Below are 27,008 nucleotides of genomic sequence, written 5' to 3'. Positions count from 1 at the left end.
AATCTTAAATTATACATAGTCTTGTTTTATTTAATTACAAGGTAGACTACAGAATTTGAGTTAAATAGGTTTTGTCTACAAGCTTTCAGACCAATATGTTTATTAATATAAAATAATGAAAAATAAAAAAAAAAATGTCATTTTAGTGTTTACCTATAAATCATTTGCACTAACCTGCATTGGTATGTCTAATTACAAGCATAAGTAAACGTTGACAATGGAGTCGATTAAAGAATAAGTTTATGATTAGTGAAAAATAAATTAAAGAAAATAAAATATAATTTGTTTTGGTAAACAGTTGCAAAATCAAAATATTAGTCAATATATTGTTAATATACCAAACACTTCAAATTCGTCCTTGTCATATCGATTTTGTAAGTAAGATGCGACCAAACTCTCATTAGTTAGCTACCCACTTCATAATTATATATTTTAAAGTGCCAATATAAATTTGGCAGCCTTGTTTTGACCTTCCTAAAGTTGTTGCAGGTATTTAAGAAAGTGTCTATTGTAACTTTAATTTAATTTTCTTATACTATTATTCATAGGGTTACAAGAAAAATATAAATATATTTTAAATAAATTTTTTAAAAAATAATCATAAATATTTATGTGTCACAACCTATTCTTAAACGTGTGTCCTCTGACACAACGATGAATAATTAATTAATTATTATTCTGCACATATGCAGTAAAGATGCTTTTTTTCAGGTACAAAATTGTCTTTACATCTGTTATATGTAAGTTTTCTTATATGTTTCTATATATTTCTTAAATAGTTATATTATTTTTAATAAAGTAAATATTAAATAAAAATATATTTATTTTTTATTTTAGATATATGAAAAAAAAATTAGTTTCAATATAACATCTTAATCTTTTATTCAAATGCATGTTTAAAATATTTTTATTTGATATAATAATGCTTTATCTATAAGTACTAATTTTGAGAATCGAAAATGAAAATATTAGAAATTTTATAATTAAAGTGTAAACTTTTAGCTTAATTTATTGATTTTTTTAAGTATTACAACGAGAATGTAAATAACTTGATTAGATTGTGTTCTTAAGAAACAGTAAAAAAGAACAATTAAAGTATAGGATCACCAATTTAACTATTTAAAAAGAAATAATTTTTCACACAAAGGAAAGAAAGATAAATTTAAATTCATCAATGTAATGAAAGTGTGCTAGGGAGGAACCCATATACTCCATTTAATAGTTATATATATATTAATTTATAAATTAACCTCCATATAAAATTAATAACTTTTTCATAAACTACACAAGTATTATTAAATTAAAAGAAAAATATATTATATGAATATTTTAAATTTAATAAATTTTATAATTTTAAAAATTAATATTGTAATTATTAATAATAAATATTTATTATATTAAATATAGATAGATAAAGAAAAAAATTTAAAAAAATAATGAAAAAACCTTAAATTTATATTAATATTGAAGTAAAATAATAAATATTTAATATAGAAAAATTCACTTGGCATGATAAAGAAGATAAAAGATATAAAGGCTTAAAAAATATTTTATATTAAATTTAAAATAAAAGGAGATTAAGTTACTGTAAGAATAACTCAAACAAAAGTTACTCCACCTAAACTTTATAAATATTAAATTTCTTCAACTAATTATTATAAAAACCATATAAATAAAAAAATTAATTTATAATTCATTAGACAATCTTATTTTAAAGTCTTATATTTTTTTTAAATATAAGTCAATTTTTATTATGAAATTACATATATGTGATGCTTATTTTGTCCAATATCTAATTACATGATTAACATGAATATATAAACTTGTTTAAGGATTGAATTGATAAAATTTAATGCTTACATATAGATAATAAAGAGAGTAACTCTCTTGAGGTAACTTGATCCACACTCGTTAAAATATAGTTGATAAATAATATATAGAAGTTGATTTGTGAATAATAATTTTAAAATGAGTGTTTTCTTACAATTTTTTCAAAGAAGAATATTTTAAGAATTGATTATTTTCTCAATACATTAAATATATATTTTTTCTATATTAAACATCTATTTTTCTAATTTAACATTAATTTAAATTTTATTTATTGTAATTCAATATTTTATGTAAAAAATCAACTCTTTATTTAATTTTATTTATATTCATGAGTGTGAGAAAAAAATTACTAATTTATTTTCATGTACAAATACATTGGCTACCATATTGAGCTCACAAGGTAGTACTGCTTATTTGCATGCTACTTGTTCATTTCGACAACCAATTGAAATTTTATTTACAGTCTGGATTTTTATCTATTGGATAATGTTAGTAATTTTATTTTTATACTATTAATAATTTAAATTATATTATTAATAAATTTTAAAAATATTTTAAAAAATTTAATAAATAATTTATTTTTAAATGTAAAAGAATAATTTAATATTAAAAAACATCATTTGAGATTAATTTAGGAATTAAAATATATGATACTAATTAAGTGTAGTAAATGATATTAAATATGGTATTTTATTAAATTATAAGTCTAAATAAAAAATATTTTCATATTTTTTAATATTTGAGAGACCTAATATCCTGAATATTTAGAAGATTAAATTGACATTATGTACAGTTTTTCAAAGGACTAAAATAATAAAGTATTTAATTTATAAACTTAATTTTATCTGTCATAATATTTTATATTACAATAATCACCTAATATATCCATATATTGGTTGATTGACAAATTAAATTATATCTACTTATCCTAAAAGAAATTATTCAAAATATGGATTCATATTGTTGTCCTAAAAACTATAACATCCTATTTTTTTTTTTTAGTTTTAATCTCATAGGGAAAAAAATTAAAAGAGTTTGAAGTTAAATTTTTTTACTTTTACTATTCATAAGTTTTAAAATTTTAATCAAATAAAATATTTATTTATGATAAAATATAATCAAATTAAATAATTTTGATGATGACGAGTATTGAATTAATGCATGTTTTTATTTCCTCTATATAAAATATAATAAAATTTTTATACTTTATCAAAATTAATGTATTTTTATATATTTAAAATAATAAAAATGAATATAAATATAAAATTATGTTGAAATATAAAAAATAAATGAAATAAATGAAAATTTAATAAACCATAAATAAAATAAAAATACACGAAAAATACCATATGACACTGTGGTCCAATACTAATTATAAATAAATTAAAGATTTGTGAACATTGTTGTTAGTTGTAAAAAACAATACTGTTTGTTCGTAATTTGTTCAAGAATTTAAATAATTTAACGTTTACTGTTATTGCAATTCTTATTTCCATTACGGTGCTTAATATTTTAAAAATAAAATAAAATGGTGAGAAATAAACCTTCATTTACCTACTAAGTCATAATATGTGTTTTATTACTCCTTTAAATGAGTAATTGATTACCGAAATAAGACTTTGTATTCATTTATAAAATTATTAAGAAATCAAATTTAAATAAATTTATAACTTATTATGCGTGTAGTTATTTGAAAAAAATTAACTAATAAATTTTGAAATTATTATTTTTTTATTAAAATTCAAATTTCCATTTTTGTTGAATAGAACTAATTTTTAAGGCATATATAATTATTAAATTTTTTCATATACTATTTCTACTCACAATTAGTGCTAGATTTACAATTTATTGTTTTTATCTGTCACTTTAAGGTATTGTATATAATAAATTTAATGTTCATATTTTTTAATTAATATTTCCATCTAATTATGTATTTTTTTATTAGTTAAGTAATCATTTATTTTAAGTTGAAGATATAATTTATAAAATATATTTAATATTATCTAAAATTTTAAGATGACAAATTAAAAAATTGTGTGAAGAAATTGAATAAGAGGTGGTGGGTAGATTCAATTGGGGTTTTATATTCGATGATGTCGGCATCACAATATCTGTCGGTGGTAGCACAGCAATCTGAGTGTCTGAACAGTGAACACGCACGTGACGTGGCCCCCATCATAAGTCAGAAAAAAGTGGTGATGACTCAAAATTTTTCCTTAATTTTCATCAATTTATACTTTAATATTTTTAAAATATCACATTAATAATTAACATTAGCTTTTATTAATTATATTAATCTTTGCTGTTAAGTTCCACATGACAAAAAACGTGAAGAAAAAGAAGCATAAGAGGCGAATGAGGAGCTTAAGAAGATGGTGAAATTTTAAATGTTCAGTGCAAGGAGTGTGAAAAAGGATGATAGGTCTGAAAAGATGATAGTATGATTGTGTGTTGCAAAATATGAGGTTTTGTCATTTGACATATGAAGTTCATGTGTATTTAACGTGCTAACTCATTATTTTATTATTATTTTAATCTCACTTAATTACCATGACTAATATAATTAATGACATCTAATGTTAAGAACAAAATGTTATTTTATAAATTTGAAGGACTAAATTGATTGGCATACACAAATTGAGGGAAAAATTTGAGTATTTATCTTTAAGTATAAAATCAATTAAATTATATAAAAAAGTTACTAAAATAAATTATAAATTTATGAATTTACGAATTCTTTTAAGAGTATTTAAACATTTATTGTTTGTGCAAAAAATAAGTACTCACGTTTTTTTACTCACATTATAATATAAATTTTATGAATAAAATTAATATATGTATATATATATAGATATATAAAAATTATTTTAATAATTTAAAATTAATTTTATTTAACTTAAAAATAGATAATTGACCTCGGTTTGTAATTTCAACTATTACAATGCATTTTATATATGAAAGTATATTTTAAATGTGTAAATATTTTAAATTAAATATACTCTAATTTTATATAATAATATGTTAATTTTAAGATTATGAATAGTCCTCGGCTAATGAGGTTTTTTTTTTTTATAGGCAAAACAAATCTTATTAAAAAGAGTTCAAGGGGAACTCAAAATCCATATACACAAAAAATTACTTTCAGAGAAATAAAAAGCAAAAATATACTTATGCAAAATTAAGACAGATGCAATTTCGTGGGTTCAAATACCAATCAACTAACATAATAGCTTCTCCTTTACTAACAAGCGAAAACCATTTCCAGGATCTCAGAATAATAGAATCTAGGACTTCCCTCTCATCCAAAATACCATTGAAAAATATAATTCTATTTCTATGCAACCACAAAAACCACACTGTACTTACCCAAATAATTAATAAGCACATTCCTTCTCTTTTACTACAGCCAACATCAACCCAAGAAAGCAAGTGAGTCGATAAATCTGAAGGCAAAACCAGTGAGAATCCAAGCCAATGCGCAGTAAAGTACCAGATTTGAGATGAAACTGAGCACGTTAAAAATAAATGAGTTGGAAGTTCCTCCAAACCATGACAGAAACAACAAGTTATATCATCAATTTGAACACCACGATCAATCAGTAAACCTTTACAAGGAAGTGCATTCAACAACAATTGCCAAGAAAAAACCAGACACTTAAGAGAGACCTTCCCTCTCCATAGCCTTTGCAAGGCATCTGCCGTACATTGATCTACACTATTAGGACCACCAAAAAGTTCAAATAGCCATGAATACGCAGATTTCACTGAATAACAACCTGAAGAATCTGCCCTCCATACCCATTTATCTTCTTGTAGTAACTTAATAGAAACTCCTTCCACAAGCTCCAACAAAAGATTAAAGCTCGAGATCTCATGTTGAAAGAGTCCTCTTCGCCAACTAACATTCCAAACTCATCTAGTGCCATCATGAAAACTATTCTCCAATACACGTGATTCAACATTTCTTGCCACTGCAAATAATCGCGGAAATGCTTCACACAATCGCACCCCTCCTACCCACTTATCTCTCCAAAAAAGAGTGTGTAAACCTGCACCCACACTTCTATCAAACTTCTCATCCAGCCATGAATTCCCTTGATGAATAACCTCCAGCAAATCACGCCACCACAAAGAACATCTATTGTGAATTGATGAACGCTGAAGAGAAGAAGCTAATCTTCCATATCTAGATTCCAACACCCGCACCCACAATGAACTAGAACAGTTAACACCTTGCCACAACCATTTATCAAGAAGCGCCCAATTAAACCACTGCACATTCCTAATGCCCAAGCCACCATTCTTCTGCGGTCTACATACAGTTTTCCATTTCACCTAGGGGATTTTAGATCCATCCTTAACACCTTTCCATAAAAAATTATGTTGGATAGTGACAATTTCCTTTATTACCGACTTCGGCACCTTAAAAAAAGATAACGAGTGCAATGACATAGAATTAAGAACGGCATTAATCAAAGTCACCCTACCTTCAATCGATAAATACCTATGCTTCCATGACGCTAACCGCTTTTTAAGAGCCTCTAACACACCCTTCCATGCACTAGGCTAATGAGGTTTTATCGAATTTGTTTGGATCATTGACTCAATTAATAAGGTATCGATTAATCTAAATGATTTAAATTTCTATTAAAATTTTAAGCTGTCATTAATAACAGTACTTGCAGAAATTATTTTTTAAATATTGCCATTTATACATAATAATAACAATAATAATATAAAAAGTTACTTATTTTAAAAGCATGTCATAATTGAATTATTTTATTCAATAATTGTTTATAAATATTAAATTTTATTAACTCAATATTAATTTAAGAAATTTCAATAAAGAACTGAATTTTACAACTATCATTTGGAGAAGACCGGAAAAGTTTTCTTCCCAATTTTTTACGTGTCAAAAAAACAAAATTCGTCTTTCTTGCTTGGTCAACTTTGCTGACAAAGGTGTTATAGACGTTATTCTAATTTTATTTTATTTTATTTATTGTCTCTCTTGCAACTGCTTGAAAAATCAATCGCTGACCATTCCAAAAATATGAACCAAAAAAATCTAGCTATTGTAGTTGGACACTGCACCATTGCACCTCCTCTCTAATGATTAACATTATCATTTTTATTTAATACTTTTTTAGTAACACTGTATCATGAAAATAATCATAAATTCATGATATAATATACAAAAAAATTATTCAAAAGTCATTACAAAAATGAGCTTATTTTGTAAATTTAGAAATGTAATTAAGTAAATAAATCAAGGTATAAAATATAATATACAAAATAAAAAATGGCTTGTTGACATGGATGATTCCTAATTCATCACGGAAAAGGACACTTGAATAGATTTTCTAGTGTGTTCATGAACATTTCGTCTTAGAAAACATTGACATAAAGATATAGCATATAGATCATAGTTAGAGACAGGAAACATCCATTTTAAGGTTTATGTGTATAATTTGTTTTACTTTCAAGAAAGTTGAGAAGATTTGAACAATGATAGAAATGCACACTTGACTTTATCTGAGTATCATTTAGCTTGAAAAATCTCTTGCTCCAACCATATGCTTAACAATTTCTTAAATAATAAATATGGCGAAACGTATCCTTCACATAAGTAAACCAATGGCCTAATTAGGCAGAAAATTCGTGAAATCGTTTTATGAGGGCCTAGAAAATGGATTCACCAAACCCTCTGATTCATATGGTTGTAGCTTGGTATAGGGTGAGGAAGTATGCACATTTAAAAAACATTGGAATTTTATAGGGTATCATGACCCATAATGTGCTATTGAAGTTGAAGCTGCAGAGCAATTAACAGTGTGTGTCCAGGGATTTTCAAAAAGGGCACAGAAAATCGTTCACAACTTACTCGTTTATAGATGAGAATTCGTACTCATAGATCTGTATTTTGTTGAAACACCCATGCATTTGCTTGAAGCAAAAAATAGGAACAAAAATGATGGAACTTGATAGAAAGATTTGATCTCGATTCTCTTCTTAATTGGCTAGTTCACTGTGTTTTACCTGGTTGAGAAGTTTGGGGTGGGTGGGAGGGTGGGTGTGGGGGATTCTCAATGGAACTCCAACGTTGATATCCAAAGTTTAAAGTGGAGAAATGGAATTTTTAATTACTTTTATTACTTTTCTTTTTATCATAAAATAAAATATCATTCTCATCTTTTTGCTTTACGATGGGATCTTGAAGGACTTTAATACGAATTACTAAAACGTTGTCAAAATGAGATTATAAATGCATAGTACGATTTGACACTATCCCTAATTTTTTTAAAGATAACGTTTGAGTCAAAAGGAAAATGGGCAGAGGGTAATGTCACGCAACCCACTATGTAGACCTTGAACAAGCTTTGTAATAATTGGAAATTCAAGTTTGATTGGTGACCGGAGAGTAGGTAAGAGCATATGAGGTATGCAAAAATTGAAGTTCAAAATTCAAAGTGTTGGTGTACAATTGGCATACATCAGTGGTACCTAAAGTCACCAACCCAAACTTTGAATAGAATTAGGCTTTGCTTGTAGCGCGGTTGGTGATCATATACATGTTATGGTGGCTAAGCTCTTACTGCACAATTGACACCAACCATTGATTGTAACGTTTTACTACTACTACTACTTCAACCAACACTTCATGGTACACCTTGTTTTTATTATAAATCCAAGACAATTTGTCAGCCAGCTAAATTCTTGATGCCTTTTTGTCTCTTCCACGTATTTGACTATGCTTTTCTCGTCAAGTTGATACAAGAGTTGTTTACTTGTAGTGATGCCTAAGAGAAAAAAGGAGAATGGGGAAAAGCAAAAAAAAATATTTTTCAGTCTCGCACACACAAAAAAGACAACTTAAATGTGTAAAAGATATATAAAGGGACAAGATGTTTTAACATTATAATAAATTTAAAAATTCTTATACTTGATCTAAATTTTTTATTTAAATTAATTATAACTCAAATTTAAATTTTTTATTTAATTTATATTTAACGAACTGTAATAAAAAACTTACACCGAATTGAATGTTTATATATAGAGAGAGAAAGAGGGGTTTAGTTTAGATAGCTTGATTTTTAAATGTTTAAATGCAATATTAAACCGATTAAAATAATATTTTACTTTGAAAATTGGAACTAATCCAATTACACAAATCAACTCATTATTTTGTTATTGATTTGAATTGGATCCATGGAGTTACGGGCCATTAGTTTTCTTAGAATGTTATAAAGCCCAAATAAAGTGCATTTGTGGTAGGCCGTATTCGTTGCCAGCCCAAGAATAATAAACAGGCCTTCGCTTGGTAGCTCATTGTTTTTTAGTGTTATTTCTTTTCGGTGAAATGTTTTTAGTAGATTATTATCATAGTTTCACGAATGAGGTGAATTTGAGTTGATTAAAGATGAAAATGTAAAAAGAAAAAATCTATTCCTCTTCTATATCTTATATTTATAGTCTTTTTCTCTTGATAAATAAAAAATTAGTCCATGTTAGTCTGAAACAACTTAATAATAATAATAATAATAATATGACTTCATAAACTATGTTGCATGTCAAATTCTCAAAGTCATATATATCAACTTAAGAAGTTAATATCTCTGACTTTGTTTGAGATTTGGAAGAAATGAGAAAGAAATAATTTGAAGAATGAGGAGAAGTAAAGAAGGGAGGAAGAAAAATGATTAATAAAAAATCCTTTAAATTGGGAAAACTAAAATATATGATTTTAAAAGTTTTTTTTTCTTTGGTATAAGTTTAGGAAGGTTTTTTAGATTATAAATAATCTTCTAAAAATTCTTAAATAAAAGTTGTTATTAAACAAAATTTTCTTTTTCCTCCTAAACAAGTCTCAGTAAATTTAATGAACTTTAAGTTCTTCTAATAAACTTGCTAACTAGATATGTAAACTATTTCTCTTTAATTTATCCATTGGTGTAGCTGGTGCATTGGTACTAAAAAAAATACTATAAATTAACACAACAATTAAAATTAGATTTTATATATTGACTATTTTTTTTAAATAGTAAACAAATGTGTGTGTAAGTGTTTAGGAGTTGATTTTCATATTTTCTCTCGAATCTTAGTTTGCATATACTTTGTATATTTTTGTCGAGGGAATATCATATAAATTACAGATAAAAAAAATATTTTGTCTATAAATATTTGTTAGTTTATGTTAAAAAGGAGGGATCAAATTATATTATATTGTCGTAAGTTACACTTATTTTTATACCATTAACAATTTAATATAAAAAATATATTTTTATCAATCTAACAATTCAATTATAATTAAAAATTACTTCGATTATTTATGTCAAATTTTATCAAAATTGATTATTTAAAAGATTATTATCAAATGATTTTTTTTAATAAATTTTAATAGTATATATTACATTAGTTTTGATGTATATGAATAAGATATTGAATAATTTTAAATAAATATCAAATTTTGAATATATAATTTATATGATTGGAAATTTTAATTTAATATTTAACTTTATAATTAATTTGTCCAAAAAAATTATTAAACAATGTAAAAGTAAATTAACTTGTAGCACTGTAATTTGATCTCAAATAATTTGAATTAATCTCAAATTTTATATATCTATGTAATTAGAACTTTTAAGTTAACGGTTGATTTTATAAAAAAAATATCTAATAAAAGATTATTAATAATGTAAAACTATTTATTTTTCATTTATTTTAAATATATATACTACATTAAATTTGGTGCATAAGAATAAGGTATCAAATAATTTGAATCTATATCAAAATATAATTAGAACTTTTAATTTAATGATTGAATTTAAGAATAAATTATCTAATAAAAAATTATCAAACAATATAAAAGTAAGTGTAACATGCATTAGATTAATTTTAATCTCTCCCAATATATATATATATATATATATATATATATATATATATATATAAGTTTAATATGCTTATCATTTGTGAGTAATTTTTTTGCATTAATATGGAGACTATCTAAATACTATTCAAATAATAGAATACCTGATCGATGTCAAATTCAGTCAAATAAAAAAAATTAAATATAATAAATTAAGAGATAAATCTAAGTCGTTCTCTCAAAGACTTTAATTACAAAGGTTAAAAATAAAATACAAAATTAGGAGGATTTTAAATGCAAACAAAAACGTAATTAAGATATTAAAACACACAAAAATTCAATAAACTAAAAGTGATTTACCTACGATTTTTACTTTGTAAAGCATATTTGATTTTGAAATCAGTGTCAATCCAATTCTTGAATTCAAATTAAAGAAACACGTGTCTCTAATTGGTTTAATAGGAATCTTCTCAACCTGATTTCAAATGTTTGAACTACATGAACAAATATTTTGATATCATAGAAGTAATAAATTTGACATGTGCAAATTATTCAAAATCGTATCAATGCAATCTGATATTGAATTAAAAGTATTTATGATATAATTAAAAAAGTAAAAAATAAGATTTTGAATTAGAAAAAAATAGAAAATATTACCTAACTTACCTTGTCACTATGCGGGATCAAGTTCATAGATTGATCTATAAAATTACTATCCATTACAATTGTAAACACAAACATAGATTTAAGAGTAATTATCATGAAAAAGTTAAAATAAATTTGTAAAAAAAGAAGAAAAAAGAAAGCACTTAAATTAAGTCAAAGTTGAAAAATAAAAAAAAATGTAAAAAGGAAAAAAGTTAGAAAGATTTATATCCATAATTCCTCCAACTACATCTTTTTATATAGAGACTAACCCTAGATTTAACCTAAGTTAATAAGTTCAGAAAGTAAGATGGGTCGTAAAGCTTAATTGGACTAAAATTTTAATTGTAAATTACTAATGGACACTTAATTCTTGTAATAACATGAGGGAGTCAACTTCAAATGCCCATAACTTTTAGCTCGGTACTCCAAATCCAGGTGTTAAATTGAAGCTCTTTGGGTTAGGTTTCTAACCCAATAAGAATCACCAAAATAGTAAGCAGAAGTAAACAAATATTAAAATATAATAATTATGTAGGATTACTAATTAAGGCCCAAACTAATAAATTTATCCTAAAACAGTGAAATAATAATAAAAATAGCATCTATAGGTAATGATTTCATTCCAGGATCTAGAAGAGGCTCCCTTGATTTGGCAGGAGCTTGACATTGGGATCCATAAAAGTGTCGACTGGCTTGGAAGTTAACATTCTTATTTCTTCTAAAATATCCATTGCATACTTCCTTTGGGAAATGATGATCCCATTTTTGGACTGTACTACTTCTATTCCAAAAAAAATATTTGAGTTTGCCAAGATTTTTTGTCTGAAAATATTTGAAGAGATGCTGCTTCACCTGTGCGATGCCACAATGATCACTACCCGTGATGACAATGTCAACAACATAAACAACTAGGTAGATGCAACTGGTAGGTGAGTGACAATAGAAGACAGAATGGTCAGCCTCACTTCGAGTCATGCCAAACTATTGAATCACAGTACTGAATCTGCTAAACCATGCTCTGGGTGACTGCTTGAGGCCATATAAAGATTTCTGCAGTCGACATACAAGACTAGAGGACTTCCTTTGAGCAACAAAGCAAAAAGGTTGCTCCATGTAGACTTCCTTGAGCAGATCACCATGTAAGAAAGCATTCTTGATATCTAACTGATAGAGAGACCAATGACGTATGACAACAATGGACAAGAATAGTCGCACAGAGGGTAATTTGGCCACGGGAGAGAAAATGTCACCATAATCCAACCCAAAGATTTAACTATAGCCTTTAGCGACGAGATGGGTCTTAAGTCGGTCAACCTTGACCTTATACACCCATCGACAACCAACAATTGACTTCCCTGATGGTAGAGGAACGAGGTCCAAGTTCCATTGTTCTGTAATGCACACATCTTGTCTAGCATAACTTGTTGCCATCTTGGATGGACAAATGCATCACCTGCACTCTTAGAATAGAAACAGAGGACAAAGAAGAAAGGCAAGAATAATAGGAAAGAGAAAGACGATGATAAGTTAAAGAAATATAATGAAGAGAATGATTACGAGTAAAACATATACCTTTTTGAAGGGCAATAAGGATGTCAGGTTCAGAGGGTGGGACCGAAAGATGAGGCAAAAGAGGTGGCTCCAAAGGTGAGTCCATGGTGTTGTTAGTGCTTGGTGGCTGCAATATAGGACGAGTACGATGCTAATAGACCTGCAAAGATGGAGGAGATGGGTGTGGAGGGGATGAAGACTCCTCTGGAGGACAAAAAAGGATTGAAATGGGGGCAGTCGTGGATAGAGCAGACTCGAATGTAGATGTTCTAAGCTCAAAAAATGAAATGGACTCAAAGAAAGTAACATTAGCATAAATGAAATACCTGCGAAGAGTAAGGGAAAAACACTTGTATCCTTTTTGAGATCGTAGGTACCCGAGGAAAACACACTTATAAGACCGAGGAGAGAGCTTGTCAAAGACCCAAAGACCCGAGGTGGTAAAGGATGAAGAGAGTGGTGGGGGTATAGAACTTGATGAGGGATTTTACCTTGTAAAATAGAGGAAGACATGCAGTTAATGAAATAACACGCAGTAAGTACCTATCACCCCGAAACTGTGAGGAACATGAGAGTGGAAAAGAAGAGTCTAGGTGGTCTCAAGTAGATGCCTATTTTTGCGTTCTGCAACTCCATTATGTTGGGGGTATGAGGAGGACAAGATGTTTGATGTAACACACCATGAAATGCCATAAAGGTCTAAAACTGAGTAGACAGATACTCACATGCATTATCACTAAAGTGCGAATAGGGATACCAAATTAGTTTTTTATTTCATAAAAAAAAGATTAAAAAATTGAAAAGATTTCTGAACATTCTTTCATTAAACATAACCAAGTACAACGAGAAAAATCGTCTATAAAAATAACAAAATATCTGAACCCTAATATAGAGGAAATACGACTTAGACCCAAAACATCTGAATGGACTAAAACAAAAGGGGATAAAACCTGACTTATAGTGTGACTAGAAAAAGAATTACGAACATGTTTGCCTAATTGATATATGAGACAAAGACTCTAACTTAAAAAGATTAAGATATAGCTGTTTCAACTTATCAAGACTTGAATGTCCTAATCGAGCATGAACCAAAAGTGGGGATGTTATTGCCGAACCAACATAAGTGGGCTTGTTGAGCTAATAGAGGCCATGAGACTTACATCTAGAGGCCATGAGACTTACATCTGGAGTCAATCGTCCTCCCCATACTCTAGTCTACAAGGAAACAAAATTTTTGGTAAAAAAAATGATACAATCAAGAGACCGAGTACCAATAATATAAATGTTTGTTAATCAATAAATTTTTTTAAATTATCTTTATATAATTATAAGTATTTCTAAAATTTTTTATTCTAAGAGTTATTATTCTCTTCTTATTTTTTAAATATCTTATATGTCTTGGTTTATTTTAAAGAGGCACAACCTCCCCTTCAATTAATCTAATGCCATCAAATTTCTTATTTACTTTAATTAAATGATGAATCATAAAGAAAATATAAATTTTTTTTTATAGTTTACCATTTGAAATCATTATTATTATTTTATTTAACCATATATGATTAAACATAAAAATAATATTTGTTATACATTATATCAAAAAAATAAAAAGAATTATATGTATCATAGAAATCAATTATTTCAATAAATAATATAACATTCGATTAAAACAATAATATTTGATTTATAATTTTGTTTATTGGTTTTATTTCAATTATCTTTATGCTTTTATTTAGACAAACACTCATCTTTTGTTTATTCGTTATGCATAATGTTTATACTAAATATTTTTAATATATTATTATCTTGAATAAATAAAATAAATTTGAATTTATAATTTTTTACTGTATTAATTTACGATTATGATTCATCTCATTTTTTAAATTTCCTTTATGAAAGTACAAATTTAAATTTTATATTCTTAATTGCAACATATATTGTCTAAATTAAAACATATAATTAATTTAATAACTAATATATTTATTTACAACAAAAGTAGTCAATTGCTAAATCATTTTTAATATTCAAGTGAACATGTTAGCAACTGAATTTGTATTCTACATTTGTAATCGAAATAACATATCATTAATTGGCTTGCAAAAATAGTTAAAAAAGACTGAGCACTCAATTTAGTGACTAAAATTATGTATTTTACATTATTTCACACGGTTGCTAAATTATGTTTAACATTTAAGAAACTAAATTAGTAACTGAATTTATATTTTATTTGTGCAATTGAAAAATATGATCATTAAAATGTTGTAAAATAATTTAATGACTACATTTCTAATTGAATTATATTTTACATTTGCAACCAAAATAAAAATAAAATGGAGAGAGTTTTTTCGCACAGTTTGTTAAATAAAAAAAAAAACTTGTAATTTTTTAAAAGTTAACTTTTCTAATGCCATATAACAAAATTTTTAACTTTTAAAATCTAACTATTAATATTTCTATCACAATTTTATCCTTTATTGACAACTTACATTTTTCTTGATTAAAACTTTAGTCCTATTGTCTTTTTGTTCTTTTCACTTCATGATAATGAGGGGTGGACTTTGGTTGAATTTAGTTCAAAAATTTCAAAATCGAAGCAAATCAATTTTTAAGTGACCTATTTCTTTTTAAGACACCAATTGAATTGGGCAGGTCTCTATTAAGATGGTGAGTGGATTGAGTGAGTGAATTTAAATAATTTTACTAAAGCACAACTTGAATGTTCTTTGTACCTTAGATTTTGAGAAGCAAATGCATCTTTTCAACTAAAAGACAATAGAAGAAAGTAGGCTTAGGAACCATAGATATAACATTGAGGAGTCAAATCAAATTCTAGCACTTACATGAAATTTGGGACATTAGCTATTGGTATTCTATCTTAACATGAGTACTAGCATCTTGCTAACGTTCGCTCTTTAGCTTTTCTTTAGCTTTAGAGGAGAGTAACTTAACTACAAACTTCAATAAAGTAAAAGAAAGGTCGAAAATGTTCAATTAAGCAAAATAGTTGCGAAGTTTCATTCAAAATTTGAATATGCTTTTAGATTGGACAAAGTTTGAATATGCTTTTAGATTGAAACTTTGGTACAAAATGATCGGAGAGAGATAAGACATGAAGAAACTTCAACTAAAATCTTATTAGAATCGACTCTCACTCATCAATCCACTCTCTAATTTAATCTACTAATAGTTTTTTGCTCTCTTTCACCTAAGTCATTCTTATGCTCTCTTTCTTTTATCCACATGTTCTTTTCATTTACTTTTTCAACTCTTCTAACTATTCAACATAGATATGTTGTCTCACGTAAAATATTTTATTTTATTGTTATGTTAATTTGATAGATAATAAATAATGATATTGTCACAATTAAATATAAGAGTAATGTAATTTTCAGTTGAGATCAAATATAAAAGAATTTAAATTTAAAAATGTATTTAAATTTAAATTAGTGATTAAAAAATACTTAAATTATTTTATTATTATATTGATTTGATAGATAATAAATAATGATATTATGAAAGTTAAATATAAGAGTAATGTAATTTTTAGTTGAGATCAAATATAAAAGAATTTAAATTTAAAAATACTTTAAATTTAAATTAGTAATTAAAAAAAATACTTATATCTAATTATAAAGAGAAACATCAAAGTAACATTATTAAAAATTACAATAACAAGATATTAGTAGCATTAAATATAATATTTTTAATAAGTCTTTTTTTATTTTAAATTTCTCATCAATATTATTAGCAAAATCACTCCCCTTAATATACTCATTACAATTTGGTGAGATGATTGTGATTATGCTTGGTTTCTATGTTGGTCTGGCTTTACTCTTGCGGCCCATTTGTTTGACAGACTGTCGTATCCATGTTACTTCAACTTCAGGTCTTGCTACCTGTCTTTGAACTGATGCTGCGTTTTTTCTTACAGATTAAAATGCAGCATCTCATGTGATAATATAATTGGTTTCTCAACACTCATGATTATTCGGAATGTTTCATTGTTATTTAAAAAATGCAGTACAGTTTTGTATCACGAAATTTCAATATATTTACATAATATATCGTATTCAAATTCTACCCGATACTCGTGCCACGCAACACATTGGAATTAACTCTATTAAACATCATTCTCTTCTTATCCTTAAAAATACCGATTCTTCAATTTATATATGTTTCTCCTCGTTCCTCACTTTAAACGTAGAGTTCAACAGAAAAAAGAAAAGTTTCACTGTAAGAATTATGTCATCAGAGTCATTTATCTTCAATTTACCCCTCTAGTATATGTTCACAGACTCAGCACATTATGCATAATAATAACAAGCAAGAAAACACTTTTGACAAATCTACAAATTTCCTGCACAAAGTATACCCAACAATAACCTCAATTCAAACACTGGTTCCCCCTACCAAATCATCAGCAAGCAGGAGAAATTATTTAGTCCAAGACTGTCACGTGTGTATAGTGATTGATCATGACCATTCTTAGAGCACGGCCAAAGGAGTGGAACGATCAAAGCTACCCCGAATTTCTCTTGTTCTTCCCACCTTCTTCTTCATCATCATCTTCATCTCCACAGCAGGAACCACCCTACCATGGGACTCCGCCACGTGTCCCAGAGTATCCCTACAAGCCCCACCATGAAGCAGCAGCCTAGTGATCCCAACATAGTGCAGTGACTCAGCGATCTGCAAAGCAGAGACACCCTTGTTCGTCCTGGCCTCAACATCCACACCCTTCTTAACCAAAAGCTCTGCCACGTCCGCATGCCCTGATTCCACTGCACAATGCAACGCAGTGTACCCTTCTTCATCCTTGGCATCCACATCAACCCCTTTCTCTAACAGAGCACGAACCGCATCAATTCTGCCCTTAAAGCACGCTCTATGCAACGCAGTCCACCCATGTTGGTCTCTCCCATTCACAACTGCACCACTCTCAATCAACCTTTGAATGCTTCTCACCTCACCCTTCCTCGCCGCAACGCACAAACTGTCCCCAAAACGCAGCGCATCGAAGATGCCCACGTGTCCATTCTCCGCCGCAACATCATAAGCTGTTTTACCCAACATGTTTCTCACGTCTTTGTTTGCACCCTTTTGGAGCAAAAGCTTGACCATGTTCTCATCCCCGCTTGTTGCTGCTATGTGTAAAGGGGTGTCACCGTCTCTTGAATTACGAATATCCGTTCTTGCAGCGTTTGCTAGCAAGAGTTTAACGCACTCTCTTTTACCTTCTAGAACTGCAAGGTGTAACGCTGTGTTTCCGTCTTTTGTGAGTGAGTCAACTTTAGCACCTTTGAGTAAGATCAACCTGAGAATCTCCACGTGTCCTTCTCTTGCTGCAAGGTGAATTGGTCCTAAAGGGGATGATTCTGTTCGTTCTGTTGTGGCCTTGTGAGCTAAGAGAAGCTCAACTATTAATGCTTCTCCTGAAGAACATGCTGCTTCAAGTGGTGTAGAGCCAGAACGGTTTGTGGCTTCTATGTCCGGTTTGAACTCTAGGAGTAGCTGAACGAGGTCTGGTCTACTTTGTGAAATGGCTAAGTGGAGGAGTGTGTGGCCTTGTGGGTCAACGGAGTCAACGGGTTTCCATGATGGGTCACTGTGTTCGAGCACTTCTCTGATTTCATCCATGGAACCGTGTGAGACTAGTTGGGCAAGAATGAGTGACCCAACGAAGATAACTTTGATGCCACTGTCAATGAACACTTGTTTCTTTTTTGGGGTGAACCAGTCGCTGGGGACAGATTCGAACATAGAGGAAGGTTCTTTGATGGTAGCGCCAGGAACTACTACACTGTGGAGGAGGAAAGAGTCTTCTGAGTGAGGGAAAGAGTGAGGGAGATTGGAGCCTTGTGGGAGGTGGTAAAGGATCTCTATGGTCAGTGTGGCTAAGGGGGATATGATTCCTGATTGGGGTTTCACTGTATAACGGGTTTTGATTAGTGGTTGAAGCCTGAATGCCACTGGCATGGTGTACATAACATTGCGTAGGGTGATTTCACCGTGGCATTTTTGGCCTGGTTCAACTCTTATTGGGACTGTGTTTGATGGGTCTACTCTTATGAGCCTGTCCATGTTTGATGGCACTTTGATCAATGTTTTATGAAAGATTAATTGTTGGTGGGTTTTCAAGGAAAATTAAGGATAACCCATGACGGGGAAGAGAAACCGAAGGAAATTAAAGTGACGAAGAAGGTTTGTTTATTTGGGGGCAGTGTTTTAGTTTTATGGAAGGGGTAATGAAAGAAATGGTATTAGGGGCCGGCTACCTTTATTAAGAACATGCCAAGTGGTGCTGTAAAAAACAATGGTGACTTGTTCCATTCGGTGTCTTAATTGAGTGCCTAAGTAAAGCACAGTTGTGTAAGTTAAAAGAATGGTAACCAATCCTTGTCTTCTTTGAGCGCATCACTTTCTGTGTAAAGGCCAATTTGTTGTTTAATGAGACTTTTGCCTTTCATTAAGAGTTGCATGCTGATAATATTATTATATGGTATAAATTACACTTTAAGGTTTAATGAAGTATTATTCTATATTTTTTTAACTTAATTTATTGTATATTTCTTTTACTATACAAATTATTCTTAGTTTTTTATGATAATGTGAAAAAAAAAAGAATATCAAGTTAAATTTTGCTAAACTGAAAAAGTATTAACATAATTTACCCTAATATAATATGGCTGTTTGTTGCCTTGAATAAAATTCTAACGATGCTTAGATGCTTTGACTCTTTGCTCTATGGATTCCGAGAAAGTCACGTTTACAAATGCAGTTGTTTATGATACTGGGTTTGGCCGTTTGGAAGAGCACTCTAGTGTCACAAACAAGAAACATGAATTCTATATTGTAAGTCTGAGAGCGCAAGGTAGAGGTTTGGTGGTACATTGGTTTAGTTGGGCAACTATACTGACATCGTTAAATTAATAAATACCGTAACGTTGCTTTCTTCGTCCTAGTATTACAACTTGGGTTTTTGTCTTTTTCGTACTATGGTGGAATTTAGCAGCCTAAAATCTGGTTTGGGATGACCAAATTAAATAGAGTTTTTCTCTGTCTAGCTATCACATTTTTTGCAATTCAAAATTGTGGGCAGTTGTGACCACTCCTCTCCTAATTAACCTTCAATTCTTGACGATGGTTAATTAAGAAAATGTTGATCGGTTCTTTTTCGTAGCTTTCTGGTTCTTAACATGCTGATGCATTATGCTTCAGTTGCCCCTTTAATTTGATGGATAAAGGGCAAATAGTTAACAATTTTCTTCCAAAAAATATTAGGTAAGTTAGTATATTTAGCCGTAAAAGTGTGTACAGAGATCTCAAATTTGATATATTGCAAAAAAATTAGAAAACACGAACGACCAATATATCATACAGCACTTTATACTTGAGTATCAAGCATACTCTCTTTGGGTATCCTACAAAATGATTTTCCCTTCATTCTTTCAAACGGGTTAAGGTCATTTGATATTTTCTTTTTCTGTGCTCTTCCAATGCACATTATGGAGGCTATCAAATTTCAACAAATTATAATGGGGAACCGGCTATTTAGCCAATTAGATAATATATTTTTTCAATATCCATTTCATTGGTATGGAGTGATACTATGTATGTAACTGTTTTGTTTTGATTAGTAGTGTTCGTTTTGACGTATTGTATGGCTTTGTGTGTTACAGAGAATGGAAAATTCTATAATTAAGAAAACGAAGCTTGTATTTTCTTGTCGTGGAAAAGATATGGAATGGAATATTTTGGCGGAGCTAAATTGTCTTGCGAACAAGAGCAAAAATAACGTAAAAAGGAAAAGGGAGAATGACTGAAAACAAAATTAGATGTGTAAATATAATTACTTAAATCAACAACGATAGAAAAAAAAGTCTTATCTCTTGTCACCGATATCAATAAAATTTAACAAAGAAAAAAAAGTGATGAATAATATGTTATTATTTACGTCATATGTGAATTTTTTTCAAATTATAACATTTAAAAAATATAACGTAGAGTAAAATTAATTTAATTATATAAATTTTAGTCTTAAATAATTTTTTATTTAATTTAGTCCTAACAAATTAAACAAGTAAAATTTTTTCTCTTGGTAACCTCCATCAGTTAAAGTTGAGTTGGTTAAAAGATTTAACTTAGTGTTATCACGTGTTTAACACATGGTAGATTTTTATCTTATTTAAAACACATTAGTTGAAAATATTTTAAAATAAATATTTAAAAAATTAATTTTTATAAAAATTGTTAAATTTAAAATTAAAATTTTAAAATTTTTGTTGATTTAGTCTCTAATTAACCTAGTAAAAGATTAATTCATTAACTTTTATTAATTCAGTTAACTAATTAAATTTTTTTTGCACTGTCACACATAAAGTACTCAACATACTTATATTCTAATTAGTATACAATTATTATTAATAATACAAACCTTAAACTCTAATGACCATGTTCAAATTTATATGCGGTCAAATAAGATATGTGGGTGCAAGAATTTCTTGGTTTGAATGTTTTGCAGGTGAGTTATATAAAGAAAAACAGTTTATAGAAAAAGAACAATGACAAAATGATATCATTTAGTTGATGATTACGGTAATGATAGACCGAGGTAGATAATATTGTGCTAATTAGAATAATAGTATATTCATAACAACATTAAATTGAAGTTATGATATAATCAATTTTCAATAATTAACAGAGAAGTTAATAACAAAGATTATTATTTTACTTGCTTAATTTGTTAGGAAATTTATCCTAACAAAAAGACTTTAAGAACTAATTCTATATGTAATAACTTTCATAGACATTAAATATTTATTTTAACTTTTTTCTAAGTTGTTTAAATATTGTATTTTTATTAGGATAAAGCTCTGTCACTTATCTATAACAATAGATAATTAAAAATTTTATCATTTAACTCAGCACTTAATTAATAAAGGTTATGATATGGATATTTTTATTCACTTAATTGGTTAAAAAAATTAATAATTTGTTTAGGGACTAATTTTAAATATAATAAATTTTTTATAAAAAATATTTAAACTTAATTTAAAAAAATTTGTTAAGTTAAATTAGTATTGTTTTCTTTTAACTTAAAAGTCAAAATTGATTTTATTTTTGAACTTTATTTTAATTTATTTGAGTTATCTAATTTTAAAAAATGCTTCAAATAAATATTTTTTTAAATTGTTAATTTTATTAATATTTTTTTCCTTTTCTTGCCGTGTTCATGCAATATTCATCGCCTTCTTTCTAAATTTAGTTTTAACTTTATCCTTTACTTCTTCCTTCCCTTTATCTTCCTCTTTTATCTTTTTTCTTTATCTTCAAAATTCCACGTTACAAGGGTGGAGGTGGTTGTTGTCACCCTAAGATAGCATTGTGACCCTAAGAGGAGAATGACATTGTTCTCAAAGGCACAGAAGGAAGGCTATCACCATTATGAAAGATATCACCAAATTTTCCTAAAGTTCATGTGGCATAAAAGATTTACCATCGTTAGTTCTCCATTGCCATATATGTGTGGCTTTGACAAAACTGTTATTTTGACCTTTTATAGACTCCATAGCCAAACTCTTGAACAAATTTTAGTTAGCCAGTAAGAGAATACATAACAATTATTTTTTAATTAGAACCAACATTTTATTTCAATATTTTTTATTTATTTTAGTTACAAGATAATTAACAAATGTTTGTGAAAAAAGAAGAGATCATAAGATGAAGAGGTGGGGAAAAAGTTAAAACCGAAACTTTAAGGAAGAAGACAATAAATAGACAATGCACGAAAATATAAAAAAGATGATGATGAACATTATATGTGACTGAAAAAGATTAAAAAAAATATATTAATAAAGTAAATGTTTAAACAACACATTTAAAATATTTATGCATGTTGTATAGCATGAGTCTTTTAGTGTTGAAAATTAGTGTGGAAAAGAAAGAAAGACGTTAGCTTTGTTAGAAAATAATTATAGTTTAGGGCATAAAAAAGAATTATATTTTTAGTGAATTTGGTGACAAATGAATTTATCACGAGAAATGGTTTTGGAAGGTACTTTCTTTTTTATCTTAGAAATTGTTTGTTTGTAGGTGAAGCAAATACATGTATATAACTTCCTTAAAATTGAGTCAAGTCATATTTTAAGACTTCTTTTATAAAATTTCTTCTAGATAATGTATTTCACATTTTTTTTTATCTGTAACCTTCTTTTAAGAAAATAAAATATTCTCAACATTTCACACCATTTTATTCTTTAAGTTCAAATTTCTTATTTTTTTAAGAAAATGGAATACTTTCAACACTTCATAAAAAATAGAAAACCATAAGATATTTCTAACTTATAAAAAAAATTATTTATTTTTTATACTAATTTTTTTCTTAAAAAACTTGTTTGAAAGTTTAATCAAACTAAATCTAAATCTAAATCTAACGCTATACTTACCTTTTATAAAAAATTTTTTACCATATTTTAATATATCAAACAGTTGTGTTATATTAGGCTTTAATTCTTCACAATTTGAATCCATTCATTTACTGGTAAGAAAAAAAAAGTAATGTTAAACAAATCTATAATGCAACTATTAATTACGTTGATGTAATATAATTATTTGTAAATGTGGAATGATTCTGAGACAATTAATAAAAAATTATCCATAAAAAAGATTGGACTTCTTATTTTTCTATTCAAAAGCACAAAATTCATATAGTCATTATTCTATAATTACAAAATACAGTGTAAGCCATTATTATTATTTGAAACAACAGTATTGGAATGTAAAATAACTACTATTTTCCCACTGTTTTTCATACCAAACATGTAACTATTTTGACGATGTGGTCAAGGAACCAATTTGCTTGCATCAATTCGCATTCTAGGTGACATTCTTACATCTCATTGAAGTTTATCTTGTCAACTTTTAAACATATTTTAATCAATTGATTTCGTATACCTTTTTATCTTTTTATGCAGAATATAAATATATAATATAAAACATTAAAAACAAGTAGGAGTATACTTGAAATATTTTATACCTACACCAAACAATAAATGTAATATAAATAAACTCAAAAGAACAAAGAAGGATACATCTCCACGCACGCATTTCTTATTCTATCTATCTCCTAGTCACCCAAATTGTTTTCATCAAGTGTAAATTGATTAAATAAAATCAAATTAGCTTTTTCAAAATGAATTTACGTGCCAAAGTGAATACCTTAAAAGTGTCCTCTGTTTAGCCAAGTCATTGTTCACTGTTTAATGCAACTATAGATCACAAAGGTTGGTTAGCGACGTTGTTTGAGGGAGAAATCAGTGGTGAAATTGGGTAGTTTCACAGTCATTGGTCTTGTAGTTGCAATAGGGTGGTTTCATTTTCATGCTCCATTGTGGATTGTTTATTTTGTACCTCTAAGTTCATCTTGTTGTGCTCTATTTGTGAGATTGCCCAGAAAACGAATTCGAGAAAGATGTATTGCCTAGACAATACAAGCAAGGGAGGTGCATGCTAAGAAACAAAACATGAATATGAGGCTAGGGAATAACTTACTTCGGGAAGATAGGATAGTCGCATACATTTTTATAAAAACAAAATTAATCACTAATCTTAATTTTAAATTTTAATCTAATAGTTAATAGTTATTTATTATGTTCCTTCCATGAATTATATGTTTTGTTTTAAAACAGAAGGTTTCCCTAAACTCTAAGCTTCGATTTGCTATTTCCATTAAGTATAATCCAACTCTAATTTTTAAAGTTTCGAGCCATTTTAGTATTCTAATTTTATAATTCTTTACTTTAATTTTTAACTTTACAAAACGTAATTTATTTTCTCAAAACTTTATTTTATACAAAATAACATCATAATAATAAAATATAAAACAAGAACCTTTTTTTTTAATAAAATTAACATGCAAAGCATTATTTTTATGTAAAAAATTTAATTAACTAATACTTAAAATTAAGTACTCTTTCTTCATTTTGTTTATCATCAACCGAATATAATAAAAGGAAGACAGAATGTTAAAACAAGTCTCAAAGACGCATTATTAAAGGAACAGAGCAAAATCGTGACGATTTCCATTTTCACCGTTTAATCAAACAAACAAAAAATTAGCAAGAAAGGGTGTAAAGACTAATAATTTACAACACCGAAACCTAGTTTTCAAACAAGAAGAAATAAAAAAAAAGATACATTTACAATGTAGAGTGAGACATGATAGTAACCAAGATTCAAGGCCAAACAACAAAATCCACACACACCCTCGATTCCAATGGATTTTCCACCACGGAATCTTCAGTTCTCAGGGATTCATTGAGAATAACACGTTCATCTTTCAACGGTTTTCTGACAGCAGCGGCACAAGATGAAGGCAAGGTAGAAGAGGGAGGATATGCTGCTATGAGAGCTGCAGTATCAAACTCATGATTCCGAACGAGTTCCGAAAAGAGAAGTATAAGCGAAGCCATTGGGGTTGTGCGATGAAGAGAAAGATTGAATTTTTATGTTGTGGGATACGATGGATCTGAAATTGATTGATGATCTATGTGAGAAGAAAAATGCGAACGTTAATATATAGAGAAGAATGGAGTGAAGGGGTCACGGATTGAAGTTGGTTTTCTGGTGGAGCCTGTTGTTTATGTGACTCGGATTCAAAGAGGTAAAGCCAAACAAAACAGTGGATCGGTAGCTGTTGCCGCTGATTTTCGCTGTCTCTGTTTTCCTCGTACTTCGGAATTAATCATTTTTATACACAAAAAACATTAATTATATTAGAAAATTTTACGATAAAGTATTATATTTATGTTTTATAAAAATGTATTACATGAAATTAAGTAAATATATTTGAATAGTAGATTCAATATGTTAAAAATTTGATGTAGATTACAAGTAAAAGTGAAGAAAAAGCATTGGAACCGAAAGAAAAAATCTAATGGGCGGTGCTCTGTTATGCTAAAAAGGTGACAGGGCATTGAACCAAAGAAACCGTTAATTTTGATAGCGGTTCTTGTGGGCAAAGGTCAACATTAGTACAGCAAAGCTTATCCCAACAGTAAGACGTTTATTTTCTGGTAGATGTGATGGTTGACGATTAATGTTAATAATTATTACTTTTTAATATTGATTAAAATTTATTAATAATTATAAATTTATATATTTTTTTAAATTAGTTTTTAATATATTAAAAATATACCAATTTACAAATACTTTTATATGATTGAGATTTTTTTCACCACGTTATTCATTTAAATACTTTATTTATCAATTTAAGTTGTAAAATTTATGTTAGAGATTTTTAGGAATTAAATTAAATTTTAAAACTTTTAAAATTTAATTTCTGGTACGGGACACTTCCAAAAATCTGTGATGAAAAGGACTTGTTTGCTGTAATTCCAGAAACACAATTTTGGAGATTATTATTATAGGACGTTTCCAGCGAAGGAACCATTTCCTTGCTAACCTGGTGGATTGGGTCAAGTCCATTTTCTATTAACAATTTTTTTTATAAATCAATTTATAAATTGAGTTCTTAGATGTCACAGATGGAGCTTTTTTGCTGTAAGCATAAATCTGGAACAACTTTTATTATTCCAGAATTTTAATTTTGATAAAAAAATTTAAATATGTTGCGATGTGACTATGAGAGATTATCATCGTTACGTTGAAAAGATTTATTATTATTCTAATAAGGATATTTTTAATATAAATAATAAGGAGAGAAAAAAAAAATTACAAAAAGCAACTTGTATAGCATTTTAGGTTAGACCTCACGGGGATCGTTTACTGCGATCCAAATTGCTTTCATTAAACCTTTTTTTTTAACTGTTGACACCTTATTAATGTTTATATAACACATTAAAAAAATTGGTTGGGAATGATTTGATCTAATTAGATCTGTAATAATTAAAAATTAACTGATCAGTGTCCTCGTAAATAATGTTTACATTTGGGATAAAATGAAAATGATATCTTAAAATCATTATAATGTCAAATCAATCCAATATCAAAATCTTACCAAACGTGATTCGTCCTGCTATAGTCAAGCTTGACTTTAATTATGGTGCAGGAATAAGCAATGGAGTCATAATATCTCGTTATCAGATAATACAAA

General features: G+C 28.1%; 1 protein-coding gene across 1 annotated transcript; it reads right to left on the bottom strand.

Annotated features, from left to right (window-relative positions):
- Positions 1-17,380: 17,380 nt before the first annotated feature.
- On the bottom strand, positions 17,381-18,976 carry LOC113863597 (ankyrin-3-like). Its single transcript, XM_027497232.1, has one exon. The coding sequence runs from the start codon at positions 18,974-18,976 to the stop codon at positions 17,381-17,383; it is 1,596 nt and encodes a 531-aa protein (XP_027353033.1).
- Between the last annotated feature and the right edge of the window lie 8,032 nt (positions 18,977-27,008).

The sequence above is a fragment of the Abrus precatorius genome, unplaced genomic scaffold (assembly GCF_003935025.1).
Source record: "Abrus precatorius isolate BTA unplaced genomic scaffold, Abrus_2018 Scaffold3, whole genome shotgun sequence".
Lineage (NCBI taxonomy): Eukaryota > Viridiplantae > Streptophyta > Magnoliopsida > Fabales > Fabaceae > Abrus > Abrus precatorius.
This window is presented reverse-complemented; position numbering and strand designations above follow the sequence as displayed.